The following is a 12,814-nucleotide window of genomic DNA, read 5'->3' as shown; positions in this document are numbered from 1 at the left end:
ACACAGTGAATTCAGGCTGCCTCCCCAACATGTCCTGGGCCACCCCAAACCTAGCAGAGCATTCATCCCGGAGCAAACGTCAGCCAAATCTGTGCGAAAAGCAACCAAGCAATGTAGAACTGCTGTACTCAAAAGCAATTTATATTTCAAATGGAGAGTCACATTTTTAAAATTTCTTTTTTCTAGGGTGAAGTAAGCACATATTATATATTTGCCACTGCTACTTCACATGATAAAAGAATAATTTACGTCTAGCTTGCTTTTTATCCTAACCAACTGCTCAGCGTGAAGTGAATTAATCTTCTACAGTTCACCCCACTAATTAACAAAATTGGTACAGCAATTTACCAGGTTCTTTCATATATCATCTTGAGCCATAATGCATAGGTGAATTAGAAATTGCTATTATCAATTTTATAAGAGAAAATACAAGATATTCTCAATAACAGTGTTGATGAATGGTGGTAAAGGATGGGAGCCCAAAATCTTTATTTTAGAGTCTGCAGGACTGTGCTCTCCCGTGTCCCTATTAATAACTTCTCCACATTTCTTAAAGAATGGCTAATTAGGACACCAGGCTGATTTTTTTTTGCTTTATAGTAAATTCTAAATGAAAGTATTAACATAAAGTGGCACTTTATACATTAAATAGAAAAATAATTTTGCTCTAACTGCACGTCCGAAAAAAGCAATACTATGAGGCTTGGGGATGCAGTTCAGCAGTAGAGTGCTTACTCAGCATACAGAAGGCCCTGGGTTCAAATCCCAGCACCACAAAACAGAACAACAGTAACAACAACAAAAAACAGGAAACCAATATTAGTACTGTCTCTTCCTTTTTAAAGTTCCACACTATATTCCCCCATTATTAATCCTAAGGAGTATTTAAAATACTATGATTGGTATTAGGCATTTTTAGGCATTAATTCAGATTACAGGTGCATGGGTGGTATTTTTATAAAAAAATTTACAGAATCTAATAAATATGAATTTTAAAGTTAAAATCATTTGATTGTTCCTCAGATCAAGGAGAAATAGTATCAAATGAGATGACACATATTCCTGTCATACAGACATCTCTGTATTAGCAGATAGATATTTAGGAGAAACTAAATTAAATGAGATCAAGTTTAAATTGAATATTTTGATTCCTTTTCTGGAATCAGGACAGCATATGCAAGGTGCAAGCAGGTATTGATGAGGGACAAACAAATTCTAATGCAGAGAGTTAACAGGTCAGATATGGGAAATGCACATCTTTTAACATTACTGATATGATGGCAGATGGATAAAGCCCAAGACTGAGAGGAGATAGATTCTTAGACCCTGTTACTTCCTGGCTCAGAAACCTGATATAATTAACAATCTTCATCTCCTAAGTAGAGAGGCTAATTTTTAATTTATACTAACAAGCTTAATTTATTTCTTATAAAAATGATTTCAGTACTATGAAGTACGTATCTATTTCAGATTCATGATGGCTAACTGAGATGGCATAGTGAAAATTTTGCAAATCACACTGTGCTCTATAAATCTTAGGTGTTATTATTAGTGCTGCTTTTGGCCTTCCAAAGAAGCAGTCCCTTTCTGTTGCTTATTTTCTCATAGCTATTCCTCAGGTCTGCAAGCTAGATTTTACAAAACTGTGCCCAACAAACACATTTTTAGGTTTTAGTCTTCCCCAGTGCCCATGAAAAATAGTGATATATTTTTCAGAGCACAAAACATATCTATAATAATAACTTAAAGCTGGATGTGGGGGTGTATGCTTGTAATCCCAGCACTTGGGAGGCTGAGGCAGGAGGATCACCATGAGTTGGCAAGCTGAACTACACAGTGACACCCTGTCTCAAAAAACCAAAACAAAAACAAACCCCCACCCCACCCCTAAAAAAAAAAACACAATGACTGAAACTAGATTTTAAAGCTAACGGTTTTCTTGAAAAAATCATTTTGTGGTTAACTGGAAATGATACTAGTTCTTTATCACATACAAAGTTTCTTTAGATATTTTCCACATGTAAAATAACCATAAAACAGCATAGTCCTACACTGGAAGCTCTATCATCCTGTCATTTGCCTTTATAGCTGAAGTAACCCTAGTAATACCTACAGATAACACCTTTACATATTCTAAATAAATGGACTATGTATAAATTCTGATCTCATAACTTTCCCACCTGTCAAATGTAAGTTCCTGTAATCATCTCCTTGGGATCAGACAGACCACAATTACATACGATTTCATATAATGTTGCAGGAACAAATGTATCTTTAAAGTACTTTAAGAATTAAAGCCTGTACTTTGAAACAAAAGCATTATTTTCAAATACATATTTCCTAAAGTAAGATCATCAATACGAACAGAAACATGCCAGTTCATATAAATCTAACATTGGAAGACAGGAAGCTCTGGTTTCCTGGTATTACATAAATGCTTGGGTGTATCTTGAAAACAGCTATGGTACTAATGAACAGAGAATGAGTCGCTGTGGCTGAAACCCTGAGCTGCAGTCTTCAAACACATTGTTACATAACTGCCAAAAGACTGGACTTCGGGTGTGAATGACCTGGATTCAAATTTTGTTACTTCCTAGCTGTGTGTCAAGTGACTTCACACCCACAATCTAGCTTTTTAATCTGTAAACTGGTTAGGATAGTATTTACACTTCATACAGTTATTATACAAAGGAAGTAAGTTACTACACAGTGTTTAGAAACTTACAAAGAATGAACACTCAATAAACATTACTATTATTATTACTGTTACTACTTCAGTTCTATTGATAATTTGCTAATTATTTACTTATAGATGAGATGAGGACCTATCTTACAAAGAATTATAATAGGAATTCAGAATTTGCAAATCTTAGTTCCCTACAACTTCAGTGTGAATTTGAAAACTTCTGAGCTTTTCATTCTAGAATTAATTGCAATTTATGACATTGAATGGTCCTGAGACAACATGGAGAATACGAGCTCAGCTAAGATTTGAATACAAAACACAACAGCTTATCTGAAAGCAGCTGACTGTAGAAGTTCCATACCTAATACAGTTCCGATCTTATTGGTTAGGACAGAATCTGTCTGCTCAAGCCATCCTCCACCACTGAGGCCTTCTTTAAACTTGATGAGAATCGACTGGTTGCTCAGCAGGACAACTAGGATCCGCATGGCTGCTGTCACCGTGGTGGAATGCAAGTGCTCCTCCATGAACATCATAATCCAGTCAAAACCCAGGGTCCTGACCAGTTCTTCACAAGCTCTATTCACAGACAGGTGGATTGAAAGAAATAAAATAAATTTCAGGAATCAGCATTTCAAATTAAAAGACATGACTGGGCTTCATTCTTGAGATACTGTTTATTTCATAGTTTAAAAAAAATCTATATAAAGTCAGCGGCAATTTCTTCTTTTGCTTGATATAATTAACCAGTATTAGCATATGGTACCATCAATTCCAAAGTTTCTACTTACTGCAAGTTAATGCTTGTCTTTTCTTTAGATGTATAAACTAGTTTTAGCAAGATATCTAGAAGTCTGTTCCTCAAAAGTATAAGATTAGCAGATACAAGACCTCCAAACTCCTCTTCTGTTCCTAAAGTGAAAATAAATACATTAAATACCCATATCAGATGAACTAAGACATATCCAACATGATTCTCTGAAACCTCACTGAAAAATAGATCTTTTAGAAAATGTTTTCTCTAATAAAACACAGACAAGGTAAAAGGTCAGTGAAATCATTTCTCTTTAGAGCCCTGCACATTGTTCCTTTATATCTGACATTACCTAATTTAATCAGTGATGAAAAAGGCTTTAAGCCTTCTTTTACATTAGTACTCTCTTCTCTCCTGAAAAAGGGTAAAAGCCATCAAATAAAGACTATAGATATCAAAGACTATCAATAGATGTCAAAGACTATAGATATCAAAGTTCTAATTGCTACAGAACCTCAACCTCCCAGAACATTCATTTCTAGTTTCTTTTTGAAGGGCACAGTTAAATTTACCAAATTTAAATACTGAAAATATGAAGCACAAATGTATTCAATAAATATAATATGAAAAGGAAAATTAGAATCACATAGCCTAGAACAAAGGCAGTGACACACAAATGCACAAGGGGAGGTGGAAAGGAGTGGAAGGCAGACACTCAGGACCTCAGCAGCTGCCTGTGGAATCGCTTGGCCTGGGTCCCGGAAGCCCGAAGGTCCAGGCCAGCTCCACGATGGAAGAGCTGGAGGTGATGAGGTGACTCCCACATTGCCCTGTATACCAGAAATAAGGCTTGGCTGAGGATCACCATGGTTACATACATACTTTTCCTTGTTTGGACCATGGGTAACTATTGGCTTTAAACAGTCTTTTACTATGTACTTTAATGTTTTATTCATTATGGATGCTTCCAGCTCACCCAGGGAAACTGAAGATTCCCCTCTTCTTCCCAGAGGCATATACTGGTGATATGCAAATTGTCTTATCAAAAGCATCCCATTAGACCTCAAATACTATAAGAATCACTTCCTTTAAATAGTATTTCTACAATAAAGTGACAATCTATTCAGACATTTTAAATGGTCCCATAAAATGCGGATAGCACAGAGCTGTGGTATAAAACACTTAACAGTGTTCAGTAAGTGTTGTCCCTTGAGGTGATCTTTATTCTTTGAATCCACTGCAAATCTGTTTCACCAAAGGATTATCAACATTGTTCCAAATGAATGGCAAATACGTCACTAACTTACCCTGTAATTCACAGCAATTTGCTTAGTCTCTCAAATCTCCTGCCCTCTCTTTTGACAATCATGATTGTACTATTTTTTCTTACTCATGACACATAAGAAAGACTGTGCTCAGGACAAGACAGACACCATGGAGGGAAATGCCTTTGCAAGGCCGGGACCCTTACTTTACAGGACTTCTCCACCCTCTCCATGAGTGGGAATTTTAAGAGATGAATGAAAATCATGCATGTGACAGGACTTTGGAATAAGGGAATAAGAAAACAAAAAGAATGCTAAGTAAATAGAATTATCCGTCAGTATCCATGGGAGACTAGTTCCAGGCCCGCACAGACACCAGCATCCACTGATGCTTAAGTCCCTTCTGTAAAATGGCACAGCATTTGCATATATCCTATGCAATCCCTCCCATATGCTTTGAGTCATCTTTTGTTATAATAACTAACACAACATAAATGCTATGCAAAAGGTTGTTCTACTGTATTGTTTAGGGAATAATTACAAGAAAAACATGTTTGTACATGTTCATCTCAGATGTAATTTTGCCCCCAAATATTTTCAGCATGCAGTTGGTTGAATCCACAGGTGAAGCCCAGGCTGACTGTATATGATCTGTGAATTTAATTACAGAGGTCAGCCCCAAAGGGCCTTTCAACACTTTCAATCAACTTTCCCATCCTACAATATATAACAAAAAACATACAGGAGCAGAGAGAAAAATATGCAAAGATGCTTTAAAAAAGTACTTCTCATGGACTCAGAACTCACAACTTGCAACTACTTGTATGCTATGTATTACACAGTATATATGATATGTTATTCTTGTACTTATGTAAAATGACTCTAGTATTATGTTTCAAAAATGGATATAAATTTTAAAAATCAAATAATGTTTAAATGACACTAGAATTTGCTATTCAAAGGATCAATGCTATGAAAGCTCTAAAATTTTTATTGTTCTGAAGATTTTATCTGGGGTAAAATTTATACTCCACTAAATTTTGTACACAATGTTCTCTTTTTTTGCATATTGAATGGGCTTATATAAAACAGATTCACCTCTGGAAGACTAAAAACTGCAAAGTAAGGAGAAAAATTACATGGCATTATCACTTTGTGTCAAAAGAGAAAGGGCATAGTAATTAGTTGATTGCTATCTTTCTCAAACTCCAGGATCAACTTACCACTGTCGAATTTCTCTTCACTATTTATTTCCATAACTACAAATTTCTCACAAACTGCAAAGGTTGGCAAAGTAGAAGAAATAAACTGGCCAAACCTTTAAAAAAAAGGAAAAAGAAATTATGGATTTTATTTTTCTTTCCTCAAAACAAGTAACAGAATACAAAGAAATGGAAAACAAAACAGCATTTCTTATTTTATCTCTTGGATATTTACTTGATTGTATTTGGTTTGTTTCCTCTTGGACCACCTCCAATAACACACATATGCAACACCGTAACATATATACAATTGTGTTTTTAAGAGAATTTAGGTCTTCAGAAGTAAGAATTTGTTTTAATGCACTAAAAAATGGTTTCACAAACAATATAGCACAATCAATCCAAGTTCAAGCGTTGTAACATTATCTGTAAGGATGCACTGTAGCTTAGTGATTAAGAATTTGGGTTTTGGAAATACAGATACAGTTAAAACTCTGGCTCTAATCCTTTATAACTATGTGACCTGAGTCAAGCAGCTTAACTTCTGTGGGTCTTTGTTTCTTCATTTATAAAGGAGGGAAAAAATTAAAACTTTGATAGGTTTCAGTTATAATTTTCAGCAAAGTAATCACTAATGTCAGGATAAATTCTAAATAAACATTGATGATAAAGCTAATTCTCCAAAATAACTCTTAATGTCCAGTTTCAAATGTCACCAAGTTAAAAAAATACGTTTCTAAGGTAAATTAATATAAAAGTGAGTGACTGCATAGCTGATTGAGGGTGATCTAACACATGGATGTGATTTCACCTGTTACCTAGGCGACCACATGAGGAGTGGTGATCAAGCCGAGTCTAAGCAACTGCCCACTTGGAAAATACTTGGCTTATGTAGTTTTTTGTCCATTTTTTTATTAAAATGGGGATTATGATATGAACAAAAGAATATTTCAGCAAACATTCCATAAATATGCCTTATTACTTCAGCAAAATAATACATCACATATTAAGTTTCAATATGTAACAATAAAATATACCTGTTTGAGTATTAGAGACTGAATAGAAAAGTGGTGACACAGGTGATGCGGATGTGTGTGCGTGCATGTGTGTGTGTGTGTACAGTTGAGAATTAGCAGATTTTGGGGAAGAGGGCAAGGGACTGAAAATTCCTATACTGGACATTTTCATGTCTGGATGATCAATTTCACTTGAGCTAATTACCACATCTTTTCTGGCCAATATTCTGATTCCCTAGTGGCGACGACAGTCTTTGCCCCATAGAGGCAAGACTCTGAGGCACTGCATGGTTTGCACGCCTTACAGATGTCTTTGATGGTGTTAACAAGACAAGTGTCACACAGGCACGGGAACTATCACGAGCATCTCACTGGTCTTAACTCACTGGCCCTTCTACTCAATAAGGAGACAAACACAGTTGTTTTCACTACCTGAGCAGATCATTGCTGTTGGGAAAACCTTGCAGCAAGAAGCTCAGCACATTACTAATGGCAGCGATGGTCGGCTGGGACAAAGACATATCCCTCAGAGTCAGAAGCAGCTTTGGGATTAACTGGAATTCTCTCATTAGCTTGGCATTCTTTGAAGCCTCACTGAAAGGAAAGAAGGTTTAATCACCATACTATCATGTTCCCTGTAACTGAACAGTCGCCTACTTGAGTATTAACTACTACCTGGACTCTGTGAGCAGCTCAATGAAGTGTTCGAATAAGGAAAGATGAAGTTCATATGGTGCATGGAGCCAGACCTGTAATAAAAATAAAGGATGGCAAATATTTAAGGTTAAAAAATGTCCCAAATGCCAATCCAACCGAAAAAAAAAGCACATGGAACTTATTTCATTTATGTAATTAACAATATAATTCTTTTATTAATTTTGTAAGTCCCTGTAACACTCCTTGTACATATGAGAAAAAAATCAATCACTATTAAAGAGGCCAAAAATGACAGATGGAATTATCATGCTTTAAATCTATATTTAAATGTGAATATGCTCTATAGGTTTAAGAAGTAACAAAAAGGATGAACACAATGAGGAGAGGAATGGAAGATAACCATAGCCACAAAACAAACTCCTAGATATGACAATATATCTAAAGTCAAAAATGTACCGGACAACATTAACAGCAGATTAGACACTGCAGAAAAATCGGTATGGAATAAAAACTACTCACAATAAAGTATCAGAAAAAAAACAGCAAAACAAATGTCCAGATAGTGCACTAGTTATGCGTGAAATATTATCAGGCAATCTAAGATATGTGAGTGTTGTTTAGAAAATAGAAGAGGGACAGGAGAAAAGGTTGAGAAAAGACTAAAAAAATTCCAAATTTGATGAAAAAAGTACCTTGTAGATCACTATAGCCCAAGTAGTATAACATAACACAATGGGGTGACTAACATCTTTAAAGTGTGAAAAAATAAAAGCATTCAATCAGAAGTGTATCCATGCAAAAATATCCTTCAAAAAAACAAGGAAAAGAAGTTTTTCAGAATTCATCACAAGCACACCTGCCTTACAAAAAGTGTTAAAAGAAATTATGCAGGCTGAAGAATTAAACACAACAGAAACAGAATGCCACAAGATACCCTACATGTGGGTAAATAAAGAATTTTAATAAGTCTTTAAAAAGAGTTAAAGCAAAAATAGTAAAACTGCTGTGGAGGTTATGAAATACAGAAGTCAATGCAGGAAAGTAATGGCATAAAGGATAAGAAGGGAGGGATGGGGTTATTCAGTCATATGGGACAGGTCTTCAAAGAGACAGACTGTCTTTAGATGTGTGATTTGAATTCTAGACCAAGCACTATAAATGTTTGTATGCTATTACATGTTACTTATATCTGTGAAATGGCTGTTCTAAAAATGGGATGAATTAGGTGTTTATAGCCTACTGGAGGTTTGGGGTAATAAAAGATACTATAAGCCATAAAGCTTGCAACACACTGTGAAATGAAGTCAAAGTTTGCTAAGCAACTAAATTTCTGATCTTTATATACTAGATTATAATTGGAAATCTAAAACTAAAGATAGTACATGATTTGAATTTGTTAGTTACAGATGAAAACAACCTTCAGCTGGATTGGGCAGGCAAGGCTCCTTAGTCCTCCCCACACCCTTCCTTGTGCACCTTTATCTCTGTACTCTCACAAAGGCTTGTCTAATTCTCTGCCTGTCTCTTCTAGCAGACTAGATGCCTTGAGGCATGGACTCTGAGGGACTTTTTTTTTTTTTCCTGTTCTGCGATTTTCTTTTTTTTTAATTTTTAGCAAATAATATAGTGCTTGGCTAAAAAGTAACAAGTATCTTCTAAAAGAAAAAGAAGTTTGGGAATTAGAACTTTGAATACCAAGCTGAGAAATTAATACTCTATTGTGCAGGAAAGGGAAGTCATTGGAAGTTCTTGAAAAAGTGATGTAATCATGCCTTTAAAAAAACAAGGTCACAAAGGTAGAAAGGATAGCTTGAGGAGATACAGAAAGAAGTGATAATTACCCTTGGAGCTAAGAGAACTGACTAGGGCTTGGACAGGATATAGCAGAAGTAGAAAAGGCAGATTATATGAAATATGAAAGTAGGATCTACATGACTTAGTGTCAGACTGTTTATAGACAGGGAGGAAGAAGGAAGCTGATTTTATAATTTCAGATCTAGGGAACGGTGGTCAATAGTAACAACAGAAAAGTTAGAAGAGCTAATTTGGGGAAGGATGTTAAGGTCAGTTAAGGTCCTGAGGAAACATAAAAATGGAAATGCTGAGCAAGAAGTCAGAAAAGTCTGGAATTTGGATGTCAAAGTTAAGAGATTTAGATTTGAAAGGAAACTCCATGGAGCTGAGACTGTGGGACTAGGTGAGTGTCAGAAGGAAAGAAAACCATAGAAAGGATAAAAGAGCGAGGATGGATGTCACAGCCAGAAAATGATATTAAAGTAGTGGGTGTAATCCTAGCACTTGGGAGGCCGAGGCAGAAGGATCAAAGTGAATTCAAGGCCAGCCTGGGCTACATAGTGTGTTTAAGGACAGCCTGAATTACAGATTGAGACCTGGTCTCAAAAAAAAAAAAAATCAAAAGTAGTGGGAAGGTTATGAGAATCAGCACGTTTGACACTGGACAGGTGAGAAGAGACATGCAAATTCCAAGAGGGCAAGAAACCCCTCAAATTGCTACTGTGGCCTGTGGATGCTGGGCACTGTGGACAGGCCATGGAGTCTTACTCAGAAGGAAGCTGCTAGGAAGCTCTGAAAATATAGTTTCATAAAGGGATTAGGACACATAGGCTGTTTACTAGGGAACCCGTGACCAAACAGCATATGGGAATTATGGGGGAGAAGAGTTGGTGGCCCAGGGTCACAGTTTGCAAACTTTAGGTGATGGTACCATCTGGGGTGGAAAGGGGACAAAAGGACAAAGCAAACAGGACTTCCACACTCATAAAGTGCTCATGGGCAAAGACACAGTAGAAAAGAAAACTTGTGACTTTGGCAAAATGAATGATATTTTACCACACAGTTGTAATTAACAAAAATTACAAACCTGTTTATTTTAAAAGTTTATTTGCAAAAGTTCCTGTTTATTAGAGAAAAGTTTCTACCAAAATTGTCTGAATGAAAATGTTTGCCTCTTATAACATAGTGAGTTAGCTATTTAAGCAAAGGAACCACACCATTTCATTTCGGTATTTGTATGGTAGAAAATATTTGGAGGGAAGGAATGTAACTATTAATCTACTTTTTTTTGGTACCGGGGATTGAACTTGGGTCCTTACGCTTGCAAGGCAGGCGGTGGAACCACTGAGCTAAATCCCCGGCCCTATTAATTTACTTTTTATGTTTTATTAACTGCTATTAATATGATCATCACAAAATGATAGAACTTAAAACATATTTTAGAGAAAAAAAAGAGTTTAGATCTGTCATTACATAGAATAAGAAAAGGATTCATCAACTATGTATTATTATCAGTTAGTGTTTCTACAAATACCTCAAAATCACACAGAAGGTCCTGGAAAGCAGTTGAATTTGGAATAATGGAGGTCTCGTGTCCACTGTCAACCGTTCCCACCAGGGAAAACGTCAGATGAAGGATGTGACTGTTGAGGAGGGGGCGCTTCTTTTTAAGCAGCATTGCCAGCAACTGTAAGGAAGCAGCACCAAATGTGTATGGATAAACCATCACAAATGCGTCTCACACAGCTACAGAGAGAAATTCTTGGGACATCCAAGCTCACTTCTAAATTTGTACTGTGTCAAATGTAACATTAGAGAAGACGTGAAAACCAATCCTATCATGCTATTACAATATCCACTTTTACAGTAACCCTTTAAGCCCATTTAAATATTTAGGTAGCTGTCCTAGTTCTTTGAGGTATCTCCAAACTGATTTCCACAGTGGTTGCACCAGTCTGCACTCCCACCAACAATGGAGAAGGGTTCCTTTCTCCCCACAACCCTGCCAGCATTTGCTATTGGTTGATTTCTTGATAGCAGCCATTCTTTCTGGGGTGAGGTGGAATCTCAGGGTTGTTTTCATCTGCGTCTCTAGAATGACGAGTGATGTTGAACATTTTTTCATATATTTGTTTGCTGCTTTTACTTCTTTGTCTGAGAAATGTCTGTTCATTTCAGATGCCCATTTTTGAATTGGGTCTTTGAATTTGGGGGGATCTGATTTTTCTCAGTTCTTTATATATTCTAGATAGTAGTCCTTTGTCTTAGGTACAGCTGCTAAAAATCCCAGCTATTCCCCTGCTGGGTATCTTCCCAAAAGAATTAAAAGAATCATACCACAGTGATATATGTGCACCCATGTTCATAGCGGCACAGTTTGTAATAGCTAAAGCTTGGAAGCAGCCCACGAGCCCATCAATTGGAAACTGGATAAAGAAAATGTGGGGTTTTTTTATAAAATGGAGTACTACTCAGCCATAAAAAACAAAAAACTAGAGTCATTTATAGCTAAATGGATGCATATCGAGGCCATACTCTTAAAGTGAAATAAATAGGACACACGTGTAAATACCGAATAGTTTCACTAGTGTGAGAAACTGACAGTGTAAACAAGAGTTAAAATGATTAAACTGAATAACTGATAATTTGAAATAGGAAACAATGTCCAAAGATGAAGGAGTGAAGGGAGGGGAAGGGGAAAGGAGAAGAGGGAAAGGAAAAACTATGAGAAAAGAAAAAAAAAAAAAAAGGAAATGAAGTCTATGTAAATAGGGAAGGGTGGAGGGGGTGAAGGGCACACAGGTAATGGGGAAAAAAATAAGAACCAAGATATATCATATATGTACAGGTACAAGCAATCAATGATAAATGTATACCTAAAATGTATCAATAAAATGTACCAATAAAATTAATTTTAAAATTAAAATAATAAAAAAATAAATATTTAGGTAGTCACTGCTACCACATGCATGCAATTTTGCATTCTTTTTCTCTACACAAAAGGATATTTCCTTCTGCAACAAAGATTTTATAAGTAGAAATTTAAAGGCTTAATAATATCGTGTGGGATATTTATAGTATAATTTAGTCATTCTCATACTGTTGGTACATATAGTTGGTTCCTTTTTGTGGTAAAAAGTGCTGCAATAATCATTTTGAAAGTATTGCAAAACAAAACACTTATTAAAATGGTGTAATTAAATCTATGCAGTACAGTAAATAGCATATTCACTACAAGTAGACTAACTGCTAATGCTATAGAAAGCACGTATGTTGCATCTATAATAGAGGGATTTAATCTTTCACCAAACACTTGTTTCATATTACTTTTTCCCCTGTGTTGCTGGGGAATGAACCCAGAGCCTTTTACATGCAAGGCGTATGTTCTAACACTAAGCTGCATCTCCAGATCTATCTGTCTGTCTGTCTGACTAATCTAC

The 12,814-nt window shown here is 36.0% G+C and overlaps 1 protein-coding gene across 14 annotated transcripts in view; it reads right to left on the bottom strand.

Moving 5' to 3' along the window:
* The window catches only part of Wdfy3 (WD repeat and FYVE domain containing 3), a 304,615-nt gene that overhangs the window by 97,346 nt on the left and 194,455 nt on the right, over positions 1-12,814 (bottom strand). For all 14 annotated transcript variants that reach the window (XM_087199311.1, XM_087199312.1, XM_087199309.1 and 11 more), the window contains 6 exons: positions 10,909-11,061; positions 7,599-7,672; positions 7,356-7,517; positions 5,929-6,023; positions 3,478-3,598; positions 3,048-3,265 (listed from right to left, as the gene is read on the bottom strand). In XM_087199311.1, the coding sequence (XP_087055437.1) occupies positions 3,048-3,265; positions 3,478-3,598; positions 5,929-6,023; positions 7,356-7,517; positions 7,599-7,672; positions 10,909-11,061 (823 nt within the window). The remainder of the gene's footprint in view (positions 1-3,047; positions 3,266-3,477; positions 3,599-5,928; positions 6,024-7,355; positions 7,518-7,598; positions 7,673-10,908; positions 11,062-12,814) is intronic.

This window comes from Heterocephalus glaber, unplaced genomic scaffold, assembly GCF_053883595.1.
Source record: "Heterocephalus glaber isolate CG9 unplaced genomic scaffold, H.glaber_assembly_v1.0 deba00001698, whole genome shotgun sequence".
In the NCBI taxonomy this organism is placed as follows: Eukaryota; Metazoa; Chordata; class Mammalia; order Rodentia; family Bathyergidae; genus Heterocephalus; species Heterocephalus glaber.
This window is presented reverse-complemented; position numbering and strand designations above follow the sequence as displayed.